Source organism: Paramisgurnus dabryanus, chromosome 8, assembly GCF_030506205.2.
Source record: "Paramisgurnus dabryanus chromosome 8, PD_genome_1.1, whole genome shotgun sequence".
Classification (NCBI taxonomy): domain Eukaryota; kingdom Metazoa; phylum Chordata; class Actinopteri; order Cypriniformes; family Cobitidae; genus Paramisgurnus; species Paramisgurnus dabryanus.
The window spans coordinates 13,666,489-13,689,539 of NC_133344.1; the positions used below are offsets into that span (position 1 = coordinate 13,666,489).

The following is a 23,051-nucleotide window of genomic DNA, read 5'->3' on the forward strand; positions in this document are numbered from 1 at the left end:
AATTGTTATTTTTTCTATTAAAACCTTTAAAAGTCGTTTTCTTATCTCAAAAAAAAAAAAAAAATAAAAAAAAAAAATATGCAAGAAAAGGGTTGTTCTCGTTAATATTGTATTTGTAACAAACAAGAGAAAAATAATTTACAAACGTGTTGGGAGCTTAAAAGTTTCAGAATTTGAAGAGAGCCTTGTGTTTTTTTAAAAGCATTACATAAAAAAGTTCGGTAGCACTTTGTTTTACAGTACGTGTACTTACCTTGTACATATATGGTAAATAAGTTGTACTTACAAACAAATGTGTGGTACTTACTTTTAGGTATCTACATGGTAGTTAATTGGTATCATTACTGTACTTACCAGTGGTACATACTTGGTAGTTATTATGTAACTCTAGATAAGTACTGGGTAATAACAGATACATACTTATAGTGTAGGTATACTGTAACTAACGAGAAACACTACTGTACTTACAAAATAAATGTACAATTTAAGTATTTAGTATTTACAGGCAAGTTAGGGTAAATGACAGGTATTTATAGTGTACATAATGATAAATAATATCAAACACTACTGTACTTACAAATTGTATATACATGATAAGTGTGTGGTATCTGTAGGCCAGTGTAAGCTAATGACCGGCACATATGGTGTATGTGTACTGTAACTAACAAGAAACACTACTGGACTTACAAATTGTATATACTGTACACGATAAGTGTGTGGTACCTGCAGGCCAGTGTAAGTTAATGACCGGCACATATGGTGTATGTATACTGTAACTAACAAAAAACACTACTGTACTTACAAATTGTATATACACGATAAGTGTGTGGTACCTGCAGGCAAGTGTAAGTTATACTTATACCATACATATATGATAACTAAGAACAAACATTACTGATGTGTCATTTTGGTACTCAGTATCTTTGTCCTTTAAACCAAGCATTTAATAACCGTATGCATTAACTACTGGGTACATTCACTAGTACCTATGGTAACTGCATGGGAACAGGACTGTAAAATAAAGTGTTGTTTTTTACACAGTAATGACATAGGACCTACCACCTAAGATATAGCATCATATACATGTCACTGTGAGGCAAACCCAACCATTGACTATCATATGAATAAATACTGGGTGCATTCACTTATTGTGTATATACAATTTGTAAGAACAGTAGTGTTTGATATTAGTTATCATGTATGTACACTATAAATACCTGTTGTCACAGGCCGGAGCGGACCTGAGATCTATAAAGGGTCACCCCCCTCTCTAATCGCCACCTCGAGGAGTTTCCCAGGACCACCCCAATGACCAGACAGACAAGTATACTATAATTAAAATGAAACTTTATTTAAATATCTAAAAGCAAGGGGGAAGGGGGAAAGGGCAGTTTAAAACAAATATCTCTTTCTCGCCTCCAGGGCGGTCTGGACCATGAAACGGGGGCTGGGACTCCTTCCTGGGTTGGTCATTTGACTCGTGGCGCCCTCCGCTTCTTCCTGGAGGCAGAACAGGTGGAACACTATTAGTGGCTTATTTCTGTACTCAGTTGCTACTTGCCTAATTTCTTTGGTCTCTTGTTGTCCCTACAGGTTTCCTTGGCTGGATGTCCTGGTCCCTCGGGGAACTCTCACGCCCCACGGGTGCGAACCAGTGGCCAGAGGTGGATACTCACACTACGTAGGCGGCTCGTTCTCGTTCGGGGATTACTATGGGCCAAGGTAGGTTACACACTCTGCAGGTAAGTTACTCACAGAACTTAGGATCTTCGTTCGCTCTGGGGCATTCACTGGAGCAAGGTAGGTTACACACCACTAAGGTAAGTTACTCACAGAACTTGGGATCTTCGTTCGCTCTGGGGCATTCACTGGAGCAAGGTAGGCGTTTCACACTATTTGCACAGTTCGTTCCTCCTTAAGACGTTACTGTAAGCAAAGGTAGGTAACACATCACAATGGTAAGTTACTCACAAGACTTGGGCTTTCCATTCACTTCGGGGCATTCACTGAGACACAGGTAAGTGGTTCACACTATTGACACGGTTCGTTCCTCTTTAAGACGTTGCTGTAAGCAGAGGTAGGTAACACATCACAACGGTAAGTTACTCACAAGACTTGGGCTTTCCATTCGCTTCGGGGCGTTCACTGGGACACAGGTAAGTGGTTCACACTGTTGACATGGGTCGTTCCTCCTTAAGACGTTGCTGTAAGCAGAGGTAGGTAACACATCACAATGGTAAGTTACTCACAAGACTTGGGCTTTCCATTCACTTCAAGGCGTTCACTGTAAGCAGACGTATGTTTCACACCACAGAGATCGATTACTCACAAGACTTAGACTTTTCGTTGCTTTTACAGGCAGTGGGTTTTCGCAGCAGCGTCCACACACGGTATACCTCCACCTGTCACCTAAACTTCCGGGGTGTCTTGGGGACTGAGGAGTCGTGTGGCACAGAGCCGAACGCTTCCCTAGCTCCCCCTTCTGTTGTAGTAACCGGGGTCGCGAGCTGGGGCGAACTCTCAACGAGGCTCCGCCCACACCCCTGGTTTCGGTGGGATAGATCTACACACCACTACGACCCTCCGTCCGTACAATGCACGTTGGCTGCTACTCACTCTGATGTACCGCCGGGCTTCACCACTGCCTGCTAGCTGGGGTGGTGTGACTCTTGCTAACACACAGGAAGGCCAAACAAAAAGAAGTTTAATTTCCCCTTCTCATAGGGCTCAAACCACAGCGTGTTCTCTCCTTCTCACGACCCGTCCGAGGCCAGGGCAGCTTTGGTCGCTACAAGCACAGCATACACAGCAAGCTTTAGTGTAAACACAAATGATAATCACAATTCACCCACAGCACTCTGCACACACACTTTACGTGAATATATGGACTGAAGCCGCCTGGCTTTGACTACCTTGTGAGGCGGGTTGAGCGTTGTTCTTTCCCCAGAGAAGACGGGTTAGTACACAATTTTGATTAGTTACCTCTTCGGCTCACCCACGCTCCCTTCCTCCGCAGGGCCAGATAACAAACAGCACACGTTTCCCCAGTTGAGTGTCTTGCCCGTGTTTCCGGACGATCCGTAGCTCGCCCACGCTACTCTCTTCAGTGGGGCCAGGGACCTTCAACACACTTCAAATGTACACCAAGTAGCTCTTCTTATAATTACTTCATCAACACACATCAGCTGTTACTCACTCTTCGTTGTCAACACAATCCTACAACAATGTACTCGCTGACTCGATAGTAGCACAGTCATACGTGAAATCGCCCAATGATCTCTTCGCCCGATCTTATATCTCCTTCTTCCCCAAGGGATTGATTTAGATCGATAAAGCGGGTCTGCACAGCAGCAACACAGCGCACACAAAGTACACCAAAAGCACACCGTCTGCTATCTCCAAAGGTCCCTTTGTACTCTGCCTTCTCTCCTCATTCGCCAATGAGTGATTTTCTCTTCTTCTTTTCTTATTTAGTTAACTAAAGGGGAAATTCCACAAGACTTTTTTTTAAGAAGTAAAATAAATCTTTGATGTCCCCAGAGTACATATGTCAAGTTTTAGCTGAAAATACCATATAGATAATTTATTGTAGCATGTCAAAATAGTCACTTTATGGGTGTGAGCAAAAATACAGTTTTCAAGTTAGTAGCGGTGTGTTCAGCTTTATATATTTTAACCAGTTTAAAAAGTCGATCATCTGTTCTATACTACATAAGTGTTCATCAGCAGATGGGGAACATTGTGGGATAAAAATAAAGACTTTTAGGTCCTTCACATGCTACTTCCACAAACACTCATGAGTTTACTTTTTGACCAAACCACACAAGCACATTTAAATGATATGTAACTAAACAACACATTTAATGCTCAATCATTAGATAAACAGATAAAACAACATATGTTTATTGTGTATGATAGCAAATACGTGTTGTTCTCTCACTCTCTCTCTCTTGCAGTGCATTAATCCTCGTATTCATTTTAAACTTTAAAGAAACATATTAAACAACATATTTAATACTTGTTTTGATATAAGTGCATACAGTCTCGAATAAATGGCCTCATTGTGGTTGGATAGTGCAGATGAAGGGGTGATATCATTATAAGAAGATCCCCTTACTATCTCATGGGGGGAGGCACATTTCAATGAAGGATTCGTAAAAATGAAACTCTTCTGTTGTATTTAAAGGTGGGGTGCACAATCTCTGAAAGCCAATGTTGATGTTTGAAATCACCTAAACAAACACGCCCCTACCCCAATAGAACCTGGACCTTCTTTTGAAAGACATGCCCCCCCCCCCCCCCTTTACAAAGTGTTTTTTAAAAATAATGCACCCAAAATAATGAAATTTACTGATCCACCTGTGTGGATAATCTCTACAACTACAAATTCCACTGTCATGGGTGTGCAGGTGTTTTGCACCAAAAATACCTTCATACACTCTTACCTTTCCAACATTGTCCTTGAACCAGTGGATTAAATGAAAAAATACTATCTAATACAAAATAAACAAAATAGAAACTAAGAAATGCTTTACTGGACAGAGAAAAGGAGTTTGATGTTTAACAAAAACCTCACCCATCACACCAAATACAACGTGTACAAGCCACTCAAGCCGGGCATAGTAATTCCCAATTTTGCCCTTTTGATAATCTTCTCTTGTGTTTTGCTGTGCTGTCAGAAACTCTACTGTTGACAAAAACTTTTGTTAATATTTTATTTCATATCCTCCAGAGGGCAGCACACTCTCAGAAACAAAGGTACAAACGCAGTCACTGGGGCAGTACTCTTATTAAAAGTACACTTTTGTACCTAAAGACTGCATATTAGCACATCAAAGGTACATATCAGTACCTAATGGTATTTATTAGGATAGGTACTGTCCCAGTAACAGCTTTCATAGCTTGCAAAAAGTAAGACACTCTAGGGATTAGTATTTGCATTTTCTGAAACAATGACAGTATATTATAAAGATACTTTGATTAAAAAAATAAAAAATACACAGAGAGAGAGAGTTTTTTATCACCAAACAAAATATTTGGTATCTCCCTACAGTCCTGGACATCCTCTTAAAGATTCATCAGGACTTCTGCATGCATCACAAAAAAATGTGTTTACTACAAGGGAAGAAACTGACTTGCTATCGCCCAGACAAAGGCATAGGTGCAAAATCAATTAAAATAAGATGAAAATGTAACATAAATGTTTTATTTCTTTATATTTAATTCTCAGGTTAAACAGCACTAGAATTGTTTTTATATTTACAATAATACATAATTTGTATACTTAAAGGCATAGTTCATCCACAAATGAAAAATCTGTCATCATTTTCCCACCCTCATGCTTTTCTAAACCTGCATGAGTTTCATCATTCTGTTAAACACAACAGAAGATATTTTGATTAATGATGGTAACAACACACTTAGTAGGAAAAAACAAGAAAATCAATAGGTACCGACTATGCTCAACATTATTTAACAAAATATCTTCAACAGAATAAAGACAGGAACAATAAAAGAGGGAGTACATGTTGACAGAATTTTAGTTTTTGGGTGAACTATTCCTTGATAAGAAAAGTTGTTTGCTTGTGCCAAGTTCAGACTGCACTTTAGCCTTGATTTAGTCTCGCCAACAAGTTCTGAGAAATCGCCGACAAATGCCTGAAACCACAGGCAACTCGGTGCTCGTGCATGCGAGTGACATTCACACAGTGTGATCTATCAAACATGTGATCTGAGAGAATATCAGATATCTTGACCTGCATACGATTAAAAATCATGCCGTGTAAAATGTGTTTTGACCGTAAATAACATCGTTGATGACCTACAGCCAATGAGAGAGCAACATACAGGATAGTTGGAAGTTCAGGGAGGAGTTATAAGGTACAGACAGACCAAAATATCAGCAAGCATGGCTTCGGATCAGAAAAAGGGGTGCTTCACTTTTTCTTTTTTCGCTGCAAATGAGCGCGCATGCAATTTGTATGGCAAGCTTCTTGAGGGCTACCATTTTTAATAATAATCCCAGTTTCACATGAGAACTCCGGGGTGTTGCATGCGTGAACTCGCATTGTTTCCTTGTCACTTATCACGTGCGTTTGGTTGAGAGACGTAATTTGCGGACCGGGACAAAGTTGTCGGCGATTATTCCTATGGTGAAGTCATGCAATGTAAAACCGGGTGTGCCTCATACATCTTGAAAAGTGAATCCTCTGCAATACAAGTCTTAAACCCCGCCCTCTCCATGCAAACGAACGAGACTCGGCTCTAAATAAAACAATATTTAGGGGCTGGACACACCAAAACTTTTAAACGCGGCTGAAAACGCCTTGAGGACGCTGATTGCCAGCTGTTTTTCAGCTGAGTGCCAGCTTTCTTCAGCTGAGCACTTTGGTAGCTGTGATACTTCAGCTGCGAGCCGGTTGGTTGCTGTGGTAATGTCCCGCCCCTCCTCCACTGTGATTGGGCGGCCGTGTGAGAACTGACATTAACGAGCGGAGCTTTTCTCCCAAAGTTGAATCTCTTTCAACTCTCGACGCTCAGCGCCGAGCGCTGAAAAAACGCCGAACGCCGGTTTTCAGCGCGGAAAAAACTGACTTATTTGAAAAACACTGAGCTTCCATTGGAAACAATTGAAAACATGCGCCGGCCGCGGGCGTAAAAGTTTTGGTGTACACAACCCCTTACACTTCCAATAAAATTTTCCTAAAGATGGTTTTGGTCCTTTAAGGTAGTTGTTATCACGCTGATGGGCAATTCCACAGTTTCAGTCCACAGGGGTGTAATGAACAATATAGATTGTATAATACCCAGTTGTTGTCAATTTTTTGTTCACTGTTTTGTTTAAGATAGATGTAAGAAATATTAAAGTTAATTTTATCCCACTAAGCATTGGCATTATTGTGTAATGAGACTTTATTTTATTTCCGTCCCCATAAATTGGGGGTATCAGGGTGAGACATTCAGTGCATCTGGGTTTTCCCAAGTCATTTCTTTCATTTCCTTTAATAAAATTAATAATTGTTCATTTTTGTAATAAGTTTCATTGTAGCTAGTAATTTGATGCTATAGAAATTGGGCGTGTCCTTATGATTGGCGTGGTTGAATTGGGCGCACGAGTGTTTGGGCGGAAGTTTAATATACTGCGGCTCCGCCTCTGGCTGCATGCACGATTCCTTCTGCCAATGCCCTGATTCCAAAATGACATACGTAACATGGCAGCGCCCATGGTCGGACATTTTTGGAATCAAAATAATTACAATTTATTTTTTTACAGTCTATGTGTGAAACCCACTGTCGCCGACCCATCATGCAGTGTCAACACACCAGCTACTGAACCCTATCCCAGATAGTCATACAGTGTAAAAAAAGATCTGTGACTCAACTACTTTAAAAATCATGCAGTCTGAACTTGGCATTGAAGACAACCTTGCTCATTAGAGCTGAAAAGCCAGAGAGAGATCCAGATGCCACACAAATCAAACAGAGAGAGACAGTAAGTATAATATGTATAAAAGCATGTGAAAAGTATTGATGCTAATTTTTCCTTGACAAATCCAAGACACGTTGTATTTTTAATATATTGTCTAAAATATATGTTTGACTTTTGTCTTTTTCTGTTTTAAACACTGTATTAAGCACATTTTTGGAGAAAATGTGGAGCATTTTCATTAGACGTTTCCATAAATGTTGAGATCTTCCATGTTGGCATAATAATCTTCATAATTCTCCATCTTAAAGTATAAATTCAGAGACACAGAGGTAAAATCAGTCAATAACATTTCAGACACTGAATAAAGTGACTAAAAAAAACTTTTGCAAAGAGAATCCTTTTGGATTTATACATTAAAAGCTAATCAATACCCTGGTCTAAACTTGGAATTGGATTTTTACCCTTTTTTTGTAACTGACTTAATGTATTATGTCATTGTTTGGTTATATTTATCTGTCCATGTAGATGTTTTTAAATTATATACTGATGTGAAAAGTGAAGAATATAGAAAGTGTAAAATCATTTAGCATCTGAGACTATGTATTGGATCGTGAAATGTAATTAAATCCTTTTTCGTTTCTTTTTTATGATATAATCTGTTTCGGAAATGGCTGTATAAAGTAACCAGTTGCTGTATATATATATATATATTGTTAGTGGTATTTAAAATTATTACTTTATAATATTGACAATGTGGCTTTTTTGTGTCATGTGAAATAAAGGCTTTTTAACATATATTCCTTTTGAGTGCCTCAGTACTACACATTTCAGACACTATTTGAGGACAGAAACTGTGTCAATTCACTAAAATGGTGTAAAGTAATTATAATGATTGATTATATACTTACAGGGCAGGATTTTCTCTGCCTAAATTGCACAGGAGACAACAAACAATTAAAAATGAAGTTAATAAATAATTTAGCTGCATATTCTCAGACAGTGTTTAGATTAATCCAGGACTAGGCCTTAGTTGTATTGAGACATATGAGTCATTTTTAAAAACAACACTTACAAAAACCAAAGTGGTGTGTATCTTGAGACAAAAGACTGGCACTGATATACTGTATGTAAGGTTAATTTGTTTAAACATGTTTAATCTGATAAGCATTCAGTTTGAATATTTTTATTTGCCAAATGACAAAGAAACATACAACCCCAAATCAGAAAAAGTTGGGACACTGTAGAAAATGTGAGTAAAAGGGAATGGAAACATTTACAAATCTCATACATGTATATTTTATACACAATAGAGTAAATTATTCCCTTTTTACTCATAATTTCTACAGTGTCCCAACTTTTCTGATATGGGGTTGTATATTACACTTTTCAATAAACATACTTTAACATATTCATAAATAATGATCTAACACTTAATAAAAGTTCTATAAAGGTTACAGCAATGCCATAGAAGAACAATTACTGGATCCACAAACCATTCAGTCAAGGTCTCTTTTAAAAAAACTATTCTTATACCTTGACTATGAACATGGCCGTATACCTACCACTGAGTCCCAGAGGTCCGCACCTCTGTAATTTTCTGACGCTTGTCTTATTTGACTCAATGCTCAGCGCTCATTAAGCTTCAATGCAGACCAATCGGACTGTGACATCTTAGCAGCGCGAGAGCAATTCAAGAGTAAATGACCCAATATGCTTTAAAATCGATCTTGTGGCAGGGCCAGCGCCACTATCCCGCCCCCTCAGATCACCATTAATGTTAAATGCGATTTTAATGATAAAATATGCTATTAAAAAAAACCTTTGTCTAGTGTATTGTCTTCCTAGAGTAAATAATAAGCTAAAATACCAATATTTCAGTTAAGGATGGTCTGTAAGGCAAGGTTGAATTTTGATCAACCCGCTCAGTCCCGTCAAGGCAGGGCGAGTGCTCTTTCTCCCACTGGGTTTTTTGATTGTCTTGAGATTCCTGTTGCGTTAAAATTTCACGATTGTACAGTAACCACCAAGGCATTACTTGACTCTGGCGCTGCAGGCAACTTCATTAACATTAATTTAGTTACAAATCATGATATCAAATTAACCCCCTGCTCACCTCTTTCTGTCTCAGCGTAAGATGGTAGGCCCTTAGGCTAGGGACGCGTCACGCACATCACCGAAGAAATAACTCTAGACATCTCAACGAATCACTCCGAAAACATCACCTTCTACACCATGCCATCACCTCACAACCCCATTATTTTTGGCTTCTCTTGGCCATATGAACACAATCCCTTGATTTCATGTAGCAACAAAGAAATTGTGAGTTGGAGCACAACCTGCCAGATAAAGTGTACACAAAGACAACCTGTTACCTGCTGTTATGTCTCCAGTAAATCCTGCAATCCCTCTCCCTGACAAAGTACCCAGTGAGTACCACGATTTGGCAGTCGCATTCAGCAAAACCAAAGCGACACAACTCCCATCTCATCAATCCTGTGACTGCGTGATTGAGCTGCTTCACAACACATAACCTCCCAAGGGTCTAATTTTTCCCCTGTCAGAACCTGAAACCCAAGCCATGAAGTAATACTTAGACAAAGGGTTTATTTGGAAGTCCACATCCCCAGCCGCAGGACACTATGAATATTTAGTGATGCCGTTCGGATTATCTAACAGTACGTTCATCTTTCAGTCCTTTATCAACAATGTATTCAGAGATATACTTAACCACTTTGTCATTGTGTATATCGACAACCTATTGATCTATTCTGACACATTCAACACGTCAGGGCAGTGTTGCAACGTCTCATTCAACATCAACTTTATGCCAAGGCAGAGAAGTGTGAATTTCATTCTACCTCAACTTAATTTCTATGATATGTCATCAGTCCAGAGGGTGTTGCTATGGACAAGCAGAAGTTATGTGCAGTATTGAACTGTCCAAAACCCCAATCTGTAAAAGACCTCCAACGTTTTCTAGGCTTTGCAAACTTTTACAGAAGCTTTATCAAAAACTTTAGTGCCATTGCAGCACCTTTAAAATATTTAGTAAGGAGAAAACCAACCACAAACTGACATGGTGTCCTGACGCAAAAACAGGCATTAGAGGATCTGAAGTTCATGTTTACGTCAGCCCCCATCCTACATCACCCTGGTCCTAAACATCCGTTTATTGGGGAGGTGGATGCATGAAATTCAGGCATTGGTGCCATTTTGTCCCGAAGGCAAGGCGAACCCGCTAAACTTTTTTCCCTGTGCATTCTTCTCAAGAAAACTGAATGCAGCCGAACGAAACTATGATGTGGGCAACCGTGAACTTTTGGCTATGAAGGCAGCGCTGGAAGAATGGCAGCATTGGCTAGAGGGTGCCAAACACACAATCACCATCTTAACTGACCACCGCAACCTTGAATACCTACAAACAGCGGAAACGCCTCAACACCAGACAAGCCAGGTGGGCTCTTTTTTACTCGCTTTCAATTTATAATAATCTATCATCCAGGCTCAAAGAACTCCAAAGCTGATGCTCTGTCTCGTCAGTATGACTCTGTGCCACAACCCATCAAACCTGAGCCCATCATCCCTCCCTCCCTCATTGTTGCTCCAGTACAATGGAACGTCATTCAGAAAATCAATCAAGCCAACACTCAGAACCCGCCACCTAGCGGTTGTCCCAACGACTGCACATTTGTTCCTCCTAAATTCAGATGACAGCTCATCCAAAGGCTACACACTTCTCCCAGCTCAGGCCATCCAGGTATTAATGCTACGCTACAAAAGTTAAGAAATACATTTTTGTATGTTTTTATAAAACTAATAATCACTGCAGATGTTTATCTGAGATGTTCTGAATTTAGTTTATGTACATGATAGTTTTTCTAAATGTAGTGCTATCAGTGATATTTACCCATCAGTTATGTATGTAAGGGTATTTCTGTGGACAATTTATGCTAACAGCTGTTCATAACTCAAACAAACATGTATACGTTTGTCCTCACATTCTTAACTGTAGTTTCATCTCACATTCCTGCCTCATTATGCAGCTCATTATGTAGCTCATTGTTTGCTAGCTGTCAATCAATCCTTCTCGCATACGGCCCATCTAAACAAAAAGAGTCTTACAATTTCTAAATCAATATATTGTTTTGTGTGAATGAGTAGGCAGGATGATTTTCACATCATTTTAATGAAAAAAACTCTAGACTACTAGACTCTGTTTAGAAAAGTCTTGTGAAAACATGTTTAGAATGGGTTTTGTGGACTTATATCAGTGATTTAAAAATTTAGCTTTTTCAAAAACCATGCATAAACATTTTTCTCTCAAAAATACAAATATGTACATACATGTAGCTCATGTAGCTATGAGACACTTGCCATTATTATGTTTTAAAGCAACAGAAAAAAGACCAAATGTAAGAGCATGTCAGAACCTCTAACAGTGTCCCAAAATGGTCGGACCCCAGAGGGTTAAAAGGCCAGATACCAATATTTGGGACGATGTTCTATATAGTACCAATCAAAAGTTTTCCACACTTCCCATACAGTAAATACATAAACAGAAAATATGTCTAATTAATTGAATTAATAAAAACAACAATTTAATAAAAAAATCATTCAAGAGATTCAAGCCATCACTGCACTTCCGTCTATTGGACTGCAGAAATATATGAACTTTTCATCTGTTACATTACTGACTGTACTGACAAACTATGCTGACTAAGGAAATGTTATGTGACAATTGACAACTAGTTATTTATCCAGTGCAAAGAACAGAAAGATTCTTCAGATGTTAAAGGTTCTTTATGGAACCACACTGTACAAACAAAAATGGTTCTTCTATGCCAATATGATGCACCTTTATTTTTAAGAGTTAAGACAAATACTTTAATCTACTATAATACTGCACAATTTTTTTATGAAACAAATTACAGTTAACTGTTTTAGAGACTGACTTGGTTTAAATGCACAATACCTCTTTGGTGATGGTATACGGGCTTTAGAGAAAGTCTTGTCTGCCGCAACCGCATTTGACCTGCAAACAGATAAACACATTTTAGAATTAACACCCGGACACACATACTTACTTACTTACATGAAGAGCTCAGATCCATACAAACAAGTTGGTTAACATCTACATATGGTTAAACATTACATTTAAAAAAATATGCATACTGTACCTTCGTTCCAGCTGTGATTCTTGTGGATTAGCAGGTGAAGACCTATAAATAATACTGACAGTGTTATATGACCGTATAAGAAGCTATACATGCTCAACAAACTACATCATAGCAATATATGAATACTTCATTCAGACTTTTCCTAAACCTGATGTAACACACATGTACCTGTTACACTTCTTGTATATGATGACTCCAGCAAATATACAAATGAGAAGAAAGGCAAATGAGGGGGCTAGAATGTAAAGCCCAATTGTCTTCATGTCAAAGGTCATCACATCTGGGTTCTGGGAAACAGCTAAAGGAAAAAGGAAGCATATATCATGTAAACAGCTGCAGGACAAATGTAAAACACATACATTTATAAGGGACTGCTGTCATTGGTTTTGGAGACTCTGTAAAAGAAGTTGCAGACAAAAATCTAGAAGTGAAAAGACACAAAGGAATCGCACACATCATGTATGATATCTTAAATCACTCACGTTGTACATGTAAGTCGACAGATGCTGTGATTTTCTGTCCAGAAATATTTGCAGTGCAGATCAATATCTTCCCATCGTCTTTCTTTGCCCCCAAAAAGGTTATGGTGGAAAAGGTGGCCAATTCAAATCCTGTAAGTTGTTTCTTATCATTTTTGACTGACATGTTCTCATAGTTCCAGGAGAGGATCGGAGGATTCGTCTGGCAGGAATGGTGGACGGTACAAGTGAAGTTCATATCAACACCCTCTATGATATCTGCTGCCTGTTCAGGCTCAATGGTTATATTAGAATGAACACCTGACATTGAAAATTAAAATAATAAGCAGTTTGCACAAAAATCAAACATGTTTTAAGTTATTTGAATGAATTACATTTTTACAAATAGTTAAATGTTCAAGTCTTTAAATTCATCGTTAAAACTGAAGGTAACACACAGATAAAACAGAGGCAAGTAGATGTATGCTTTTGAAGGCATATAATGTTTTTACTTACATTTGGCATTTTGTGATTTTGTAGCTCTTGTTGTTATGCCTCCATGATGTGTTACATTACACTCAATATCTGAGCGTTCAGCCTTCACAACACCGGTGCGTGTCAGAGTGGTTTTCCATTGACCATTTTCCATACGGACATCATCGATTTTATCAGATCCTTCAATACCCTTCAGAATGATGTTTGGTTTGCTGTATGGACAGGTGTGTAAGGTGTAACACACTACTGTAATGCTGTCACCGATCTTTAAACCTTCAGAAATATTAATGATGGGCTGCTGTGGATTTGCTACAGTAGAGACAAATGTTACAGTTAGGCAACCGATGATACAGCTGTAATGACACTTTTAAAACCAAAAATATTACATTAAAAGAACATGTGAAGTATTTACGTACTGTCAACAATAACCATGGAGGTGACATCATAAAACTTATAGGTGCGCCATCCAACATTTTCTCGATCAATCCATGCATATAATTTTTCTCCATTGTGGAATGAATCCACGCTTTTGATCAGCAGACTACAATCCCATTCTGAGTTTGTAGGGTTATATAAATCAGTTTTTCCTCTGAACTTGTCAAGGACACTGTCTGGATTCAAGGGATCACAAACTAAAGGGTAGCCACGAGAGACCCACTGATACCACACAACTCTACGTGGGTTAGTTGGTGGGTTTGAAGTGTAAGAGTAAGAGCACGGTATAACCAGACAGGAACCTTCAAGGCCATGAATTTCTGTTGGCATTCTCACTTCCCATGCCAAAGTCTCATACATCAGAACACCTGTGAGAAAAATCAGGGAATATAAGAGTGTCATTAAGAGTCTCGATTTTAGTTTTCAGTTCCTGTAGCTCAATCACTATCGGCATTCGGCAACACGATCATGGGTTTGATTTTCAGGGAAGGGACATTACGCACTATGAAAAAAGGTGTCATATTCAGAAAACATAAAGCAACTTTTGCTTTCTTTTGGCATACTGCAATATATGAAATGTAAAAAACATAAGTCACATTAGTTTTATATACATTTTCTGTGACGGAACCTCTTGTCATATAAAATACACAGATAGAAGTAAAGTGACACGGTACCTTGAAACAGAAGATATATCAGTCCTTTCATTTCTGGATCACAATGCTTCCTCTTATATAGAAAAATCAAATTAATAAACTGCAAACAAGCTCAAATGTTAAAAACGTTTCAGAAAATCACAAATACAATGTTTTTTTGCAGAACTATGTAACAGTGCACATCTCATGACTTTCACCTGTTTACCACCTAAAGTATTTAAAAAAAAAATATCATAATGGGTTTATTAGGTGAAGCCCTTAGAAAACAAGAAGTAAAATAATACGTTTATTTAATACACTTAATGTAATATTAGCTTCCAAGTTTCATCCTTACCTTCTGAGTCCCCTGCTCAAACAAGTGGACTGGATGATAACCGACAAAATAAAAGAAAGTAAGAAAAAAGAGGTAACAAATGCCTTCAACTGAAGAAAGAATGATTTGTTATTTCACACAAGGCTCAATATGTGTTGTGCTCTGAAGCGCCCCCCAAGATCTAAAGCATTTCCTTTGTCGTCATAGTTTTGTGGTTCAACAAATATTTTATCCGGTGCTTGAATTGAATCGAGTCTTGTAAGAGTCCCCAACATGACAATGCAGCAAAAACACCAAACGGCAACTTATACCTTAAAGTCTCCCTGTAACCATGAATTGTATTATTTAAAACTCTGAACATCATAATAGCATATATGCGTATATATACATGCTTTAAAACAGCTTGAATGTAACTCTACACTCTTGCCTCATTTAGTGTACGTGGATCTATGAATAGGCTATGAATAAATATAGTCCCCACCTCTACTCAATCGAACAGCTCAAACCATAGATATGAATATGCAAATATCCTGCCACTACTCTTTCACACCACCCAAGAGTAAGGACATAGATGCTACATTTGACTGTTTCAGACACATAACTAAGTTTAGCCTTCACACAATGCATAAATGAACTGCGTCTTTGAAGCACTACTCTTTAAGTGTTGATGTTAACAGGTTACTGCACATACCCTGCATGTGTGCAGCAGAGCTCTGATAATTTTGGCGGCGAGTCTATGTAGTCTATAGTCCATTTCTCCGCTTCGCGTTCGAGGGGCCAGCATACCACTACAAAGTCCTCCTATTCGAGCTCTCTCACTCGCCCCGTGTATTCAAGTAGTGGAGGGGGCTTTAAAACCCCTGAGAGAGAAAGGTGTGCACATTCTCACGTATCAAGACGATTGGCTCATAATAACTCAATCACGTCAGACGCTGTGCAATCACAGAGACTTAACTCTCAAACACCTCGCTCATTTGGGTCTTCGGGTCAGCTGGAAAAAGAGGAAACTTTGCGCCGTGCAGAGGATCTCTTTTCTGAACTGGACTCGGTCGATTTGACAACACGTCTTACAGATGCGCGTGTACAGTCATTACTGACTTGCCTCAAGTTTGTATGCCTATATATATCAGTTTTTCCTCTGAACTTGTCAGTGACACTGTCTCGATACCAGGGATCACAAATTATAGAGTAGCCACTCGACACCCACTGATACCACACAACTCTACGTGGGTTAGTTGGTGGGTTTGAAGTGTAAGAGTAAAAGCACGGTATAACCAGACACACTGAAAAAAATGATTCATTGAATTTAATCAATTTTTTAAGGTAAGTGGTTGCAATCAATTTATTTAAGCTACATTTAATCAAAAAAGATTAGTGAAGTAAAATAAAATATAAAACTTTTGGATATAGCTTAAATAAATTGATTGCAACCACTTACCTTAAAAAGATTAAATTCAATGAATATTTTTTTTCAGTGCAGGAACCTCTGAGGCCATGAATTTCTGATGGCATTCTCACTTCCAATGCCAAAGTCTCATACAGCAGAACACCTGTGAGAAAAACATTAGATAATATTAATGTATTAATGGCTGTCTGTTTAACCTGACAATTTAACATTAAGTTCCTGTAACTCAATCAGAAGAGATTGACATTATCAACAAGTTGGTTTGATTTTCAGGAAAGGCAAAACAAATGAAGTTTTTAATGAAGTTCAAGAGGAGCACTGTCATCTAATCCAACCAATCAGCACAAAAAGGTCTCAATGTATGTAGCCGTCCCTCACCCTGTCTTCGTAAAAACCCTTGTCTATAGCATTGCTACAACGTGTAGAAAGGAAATGCAACAAGCAAAGTAGAAAAAAAATAAGAAAAATATAGCTGCAAGCAGTGATTAGCGGGGTTCAAGCGATCTGGGACCTTAAAGGGGTCATAGCGTGAAAATCTCACTTTTTCCATGTGGAAGTGCTATAATTGGGTCCCCAGTTCTTCTATCAACCTAGACAACGTAAAACAGATCAACCCAGTAACTTTCTTTGGGAAAACCATTCTCTGTAAGCATGTGAAAATTTACGTAGTTCAAATTTGACCTGTTTTGTGAGGTAGGTAGCAAAGCGAATTACAATAATACTGCCCCCTTTATCTGCACTATCCAACCACAGCACTGCCATTTAGTGCAGAGAGAAAGAAGGGAAAAAAATAATTGACCTCACAATTGAGATTCAATTACAACAAACCACCATCATTGTGATTAGTGTTTGCATTTCATCCACTCATTTGCATTTTAAAGGAAACATGCAATCATAAATGGTCTGTGGAGTATTTTGAGGTAACACTTCACATACACACTCTGGGGACACAAACAATTTATTTTACATCTTAATAAAATCTCATAATATGACCCCTTTAAGGGCATGCCTGTGTAGATTTGCTGCTACTTAGAATCTGGAATACTAACATGTTACCAATTTTCTGTAGAGAATATGATGTGGTGCATGCCATGGCAAGATTTGCCACACAAAAGGTTTCAAAAATTGTTAACAAGAGACAAAACAGCCCACCACAAGTTCTCTACGATGTTCTGATATAGATATATACGTCTCACAGGGCTAACCTATAACACAGCAATGGTGAAGAATAAGCTAACACACACACAGAAGCAGAAATGGCAGGGTTAGGAAATAATACTTTGAAATAAATGACCCATCTCCATATGCTTTGTGTCCTTGAAGATTCCATCAACCTATTTAAATGTTTAACCCTTGTCCGATTGTCACATGACTGTTAAAACGGATACCAACAGAATGATTGATGAAATGTTATTTTAACATAATAGTAGGGACTTCATAAATCATGTATCCATTGATGAAACCTGTGAACACATTTTGGATTTGGAAACAATAAAGCAATGTTACATATTTTAATAAAAACATTTTCAGGCTCTGTCATGTTAAATTGTCAAATAGTGGTATAGCTCTGCAATCATTGGTATGTGATTATAGGCTAGGCCAATACATAACTGATCCAACTATGTTTTCAATATCAAATTGTGTCAATAACAAATGTCATGTCATTTAGTAGACTTGCAGCATATTTGCTGGTGAGCATTTGTCTGTGGTCACTTTCATAAAGTGCAGCCATTTAGTTGGGTTCTGGCAGGTCATTTGTGTGAATAATATCCAAATGCATTATTACGTGAAGTTTTGGGCTGCAATATTTTAAAAAGAACGTATAAAAATGTAAATACTTTGTATTATACATCATGTCATGACACGTTTATGTCATGGAAGGTAGACTAGAATCCTAATGCTACTGATGTAAATACAGCCAGACATACAGTCTTGTTCAAAATAATAGCAGTACAATGTGACTAACCAGAATAATCAAGGTTTTTAGTTTATTTTTTATTGCTACGTGGCAAACAAGTTACCAGTAGGTTCAGTAGATTCTCAGAAAACAAATGAGACCCAGCATTCATGATATGCACGCTCTTAAGGCTGTGCAATTGGGCAATTAGTTGAATTAGTTGAAAGGGGTGTGTTCAAAAAAATAGCAGTGTGGTATTCAATCACTGAGGTCATCAATTTTGTGAAGAAACAGGTGTGAATCAGGTGGCCCCTATTTAAGGATGAAGCCAACACTTGTTGAACATGCATTTGAAAGCTGAGGAAAATGGGTCGTTCAAGACATTGTTCAGAAGAACAGCGTACTTTGATTAAAAAGTTGATTGGAGAGGGGAAAACCTATAAAGAGGTGCAAAAAATTATAGGCTGTTCAGCTAAAATTATCTCCAATGCCTTAAAATGGAGAGCAAAACCAGAGAGACGTGGAAGAAAACAGAAAACAACCATCAAAATGGATAGAAGAATAACCAGAATGACAAAGGCTCAGCCAATGATCACCTCCAGGATGATCAAAGACAGTCTGTAGTTACCTGTAAGTACTGTGACAGTTAGAAGACGTCTGTGTGAAGCTAATCTATTTTCAAGGATCCCCCGCAAAGTCCCTCTGTTAAAAAAAGGCATGTGCAGAAGAGGTTACAATTTGCCAAAGAACACATCAACTGGCCTAAAGAGAAATGGAGGAACATTTTGTGGACTGATGAGAGTAAAATTGTTCTTTTTGGGTCCAAGGGCCACAGGCAGTTTGTGAGACGACCCCCAAACTCTGAATTCAAGCCACAGTACACAGTGAAGACAGTGAAGCATGGAGGTGCAAGCATCATGATATGGGCATGTTTCTCCTACTATGGTGTTGGGCCTATTTATCGCATACCAGGGATCATGGATCAGTTTGCATATGTTAAAATACTTGAAGAGGTCATGTTGCCCTATGCTAAAGAGGACATGCCCTTGAAATGGTTGTTTCAACAAGACAATGACCCAAAACACACTAGTAAATGGGCAAAGTCTTGGTTCCAAACCAACAAATTTATGTTATGGAGTGGCCAGCCCAATCTCCAGACCTTAATCCAATTGAGAACTTGTGGGGTGATATCAAAAATGCTGTTTCTGAAGCAAAACCAAGAAATGTGAATGAATTGTGGAATGTTGTTAAAGAATCATGGAGTGGAATAACAGCTGAGAGGTGCCACAAGTTGGTTGACTCCATGCCACACAGATGTCAAGCAGTTTTAAAAAACTGTGGTCATACAACTAAATATTAGTTTAGTGATTCACAGGATTGCTAAATCCCAGAAAAAAAAAATGTTTGTACAAAATAGTTTTGAGTTTGTACAGTCAAAGGTAGACACTGCTATTTTTTTGAACACACCCCTTTCAACTAATTGCCCAATTGCACAGCCTTAAGAGCGTGCATATCATGAATGCTGGGTCTTGTTTGTTTTCTGAGAATCTACTGAACCTACTGGTAACTTGTTTGCCACGTAACAATAAAAAATATACTAAAAACCTTGATTATTCTGGTTAGTCACATTGTACTGCTATTATTTTGAACAAGACTGTATATCATCTTGATAGCAGCAATTCATTTCTGATTATGCTCAGAGTTTTGGGGACAATGGAAAACTTTAATCCATATCTTTATGATTTCCTTTAAACATGCATGCTGCAATTCAATCGTACAAATGGCACCTACACCACTGTGTGACATCACATGAAATCTATGCATACAACAGCAGATATTCAAATTCATTACATTTTGTACTTGATAAATCTATACACACAGAGGACAGAAAAAATGTACTACACTGATTTTATTTTTGTTGACTGAAAAACCTAGGATGAGTTTTGAAAAATTGTTTTTGTAATTCAAACTTAAACAACTAAAGGAATAAGACTTACAATTGGTGATCAAAATTTGGCATTTATATTGGCTCACAGACTACAGAAAATTGTACTGCATTGGCTTTACTGTTGTTGAGTGAAAAACCAAGTATTAGTTCACAAAATATTTTTTTTCATATAAACATGAACATCTAGAGCAATGGTTCTCTACTCTGTTTCTGGAGGACCACTGCTCTGCACATTTTGTATGTTTCTCTCATCTGACACAATCAGTTTAGTTCATAGAAATCTCTACTATTGTGCTGATTATTTGAAGCAGGTGTGTTGAGAACCACTGATCTGTTTACTTTGCACACATTGTGTTAGACGCAAAGATTTTCAGAAAGATGAACTAAAAATCCTCACAGAGACTTGAGAACATAAAACAAATAGGCCCATCAGTTTAGTTGTAATCTCACACCATTTCGCTTGACTCGTACATGGTAAATGCTGGTTGGCTGTTGGTTGGCATGTTTTCTAAAATATGTAATTATCCTAATAGACCATTATAAGAATCTGAAAGCATATGTTATGTGCAAAATAACAAGTAGGTCAGACAAATATTTATGTGTCGTATACATATGCTATAGTCATCGTTCTTTGTTCTTAGTTTATAGCGCCACCTAGTGGACAATATCTGCAATTTTTTGCATGTGAACTCGGCCTAGGTCTATACATGTGTGTACCAAGTTTTGTGTTGATATCTCATTCCTATCATAAATGATAGCCATTTAAGTATTTGTGCCCCCGCCTCTTCGTACTTTTGACCATGGTGTTGCGACGACGAGTGCAAAGTTCAACTTTTTTTGATAATTATTGATATTTAGTGTCTAAGGAATATTCCAGCACTGGATTGGTTCAGATCGGTCAAAAAACCTAGGACTAGTTCGCAAAAGTAGGTTTAAAAGAAAATGATGAATATCTCACAAACGATTCGACTGAGACAAGTGCTTCTTGAGGCAATGTTGTTCATTTTAAGTACCTCTATTGAATGATATGAGGATCTTGTTGATATCTGAAACACTGCATAATACACAATCACTTAAACACTGAAAAAACGTGATAGCGCCCCCCGGAGGCCGAATTTTTTCTTACTCTGCACAGACCTTCATGGCCAAGAGACAAACAGGCCCACCGCGTTTCGTTTCGATCGGCCTCCGTTAACCCTGCCTAATAGCTGCTTTTTCTTGATTGGCCGATGGCGGCCATGTTTTTTGACCTACGCGAAATTCCTTTCACACACAGATAGCACCCTAGACCAAGAGCACCCGTGCCAAATCTCAAGTTGATCGGTCACATATTTCTCTAGTTACAGCCCTTCAAAGTTGAGGTTGTGTTTTAGCGCCAACTAGTGGTCAAGCGATGCAATTTTTTTCAGATCACCCCAGAATAGTCAGCGGTATATGTGTACCAAATATGGTTTCGATACCTCTTCCCAATCCCAAGTTATAGCCATTTAAGTCCAAGAGGCTCCGCCCATTGGGGGCGTTTGGGCGTGGCTTGACGACGACGAGTATAAAGTTCAACTTTTTTTTGATAACTTTTTATATTCACACTCCAAGGAATATTACAGCACTGGAACGGTTCCGATCGGACAAAAAACCTAGGACTAGTTCGTTTTTATTTTTTTCGACAAAATCGAAAATAGCGAAAAAAAATTCATGACGGAAATGAAATCGGAGATATTGTTCGTCTTGACGCAAGGATTTCAGTGATATAAGACACTTGACATTTGGACAAGATTTGTGGGAGTTATGAGCATCAACGCGTTTGTTATCGCTATAGCGCCACCTATAGGCCAATCGGGTTGATACTCTATCAACCTCTCCCCAAATTGGGTCCTACCATTTGGCCAAGTCTCTAGGCCTTACGGTTTGGTCTGCACGATCCGTTCTACGGCAGAAGAAAAATAATAAATAGAATAATAATAAAAATCCATACAAATACAATAGGGTTTCAGCCCTACGGGCTTGAACCCCTAATAAATTAAAGGAATCACAATACAATGCTCATAGAGTTACAGCCCTAGTCCAATTGAAGGAAAATTCTAAAGCTATAGGGATTAAAATCTACTTTTGAAGATTGTAAAACAATTACAAAGACATATTTATGGCCTAATATATAGCCTGAAACTTTTGTGTTTTAGTTGTCTTGTAAATGTGACGACTGTTGAATAGAAAATGAAAACCTTAAAATATTTATTGGGGATTTTGCAAATGTTGATCCTCACATAGTTCATCAAAATGCATCTTAATGCATCTTGCACGCTTGTGAGTAAATAAAGAACGAATGTCATAAAAGTCATTGTGGAGGCTAACCTCTAAGCCTCAGCATGGATGGCATGGTGTTCCCCACCATCCACAGCTTTCTCACTAATTACCACACCTGTAAATATATATCTACTTTCCAGTGATGTGCTACACCCAGTGCAATACTCCCCCTAGTGGCCAAAATAAGCAATAACTAAATTAACCAAACTAAAGGTGAATATAAATGGCTCCTACAGTCATAATAAAATTACTTTTGTTTAATTTGACAGCAGCACACATGGGAAAGTGCACGGGGGAGTAAAATATTTGTTTATATATTAATTAACAAAGCATTTCACTCACTGCAGAGATAAAAAAATGAATTCAGTTAAAATTCAAATAAATATTAATATAATGTAGATTGGGCCCATCAATGGGCGGGGCCCCCACGCACCGCAAGGGCTGCAGCGGTGTCCTTTGACAGAATCTCTTGCCCCATAAAATGTATGAATAGAAGTTAATTGACACGGTACCTTGAAAAACGAAGATATAGCAGTCCTT

At 38.2% G+C, this 23,051-nt stretch overlaps 1 protein-coding gene and 1 long non-coding RNA gene across 2 annotated transcripts; both read right to left on the reverse strand.

Annotated features, from left to right (window-relative positions):
• Positions 1-1,452: 1,452 nt before the first annotated feature.
• LOC135770773 (uncharacterized) lies at positions 1,453-3,413 on the reverse strand. Its single transcript, XR_010542766.2, has 4 exons — positions 2,913-3,413; positions 2,330-2,788; positions 2,111-2,204; positions 1,453-1,926 (listed from the first exon to the last, which is right to left on the reverse strand). It is a non-coding gene; the product is annotated as an uncharacterized lncRNA (long non-coding RNA).
• A 1,339-nt stretch (positions 3,414-4,752) lies between these two features.
• On the reverse strand, positions 4,753-14,803 carry LOC135770772 (sialoadhesin-like). Its single transcript, XM_065280563.2, has 9 exons — positions 14,669-14,803; positions 13,976-14,362; positions 13,581-13,868; positions 13,089-13,385; positions 12,775-12,904; positions 12,607-12,648; positions 12,402-12,461; positions 8,338-8,356; positions 4,753-7,730 (listed from the first exon to the last, which is right to left on the reverse strand). Exons 1-9 carry the CDS (start codon positions 14,697-14,699, stop codon positions 7,668-7,670), a joined length of 1,317 nt encoding a protein of 438 aa, XP_065136635.1. The 5' UTR covers positions 14,700-14,803; the 3' UTR covers positions 4,753-7,667.
• Positions 14,804-23,051: the final 8,248 nt, after the last annotated feature.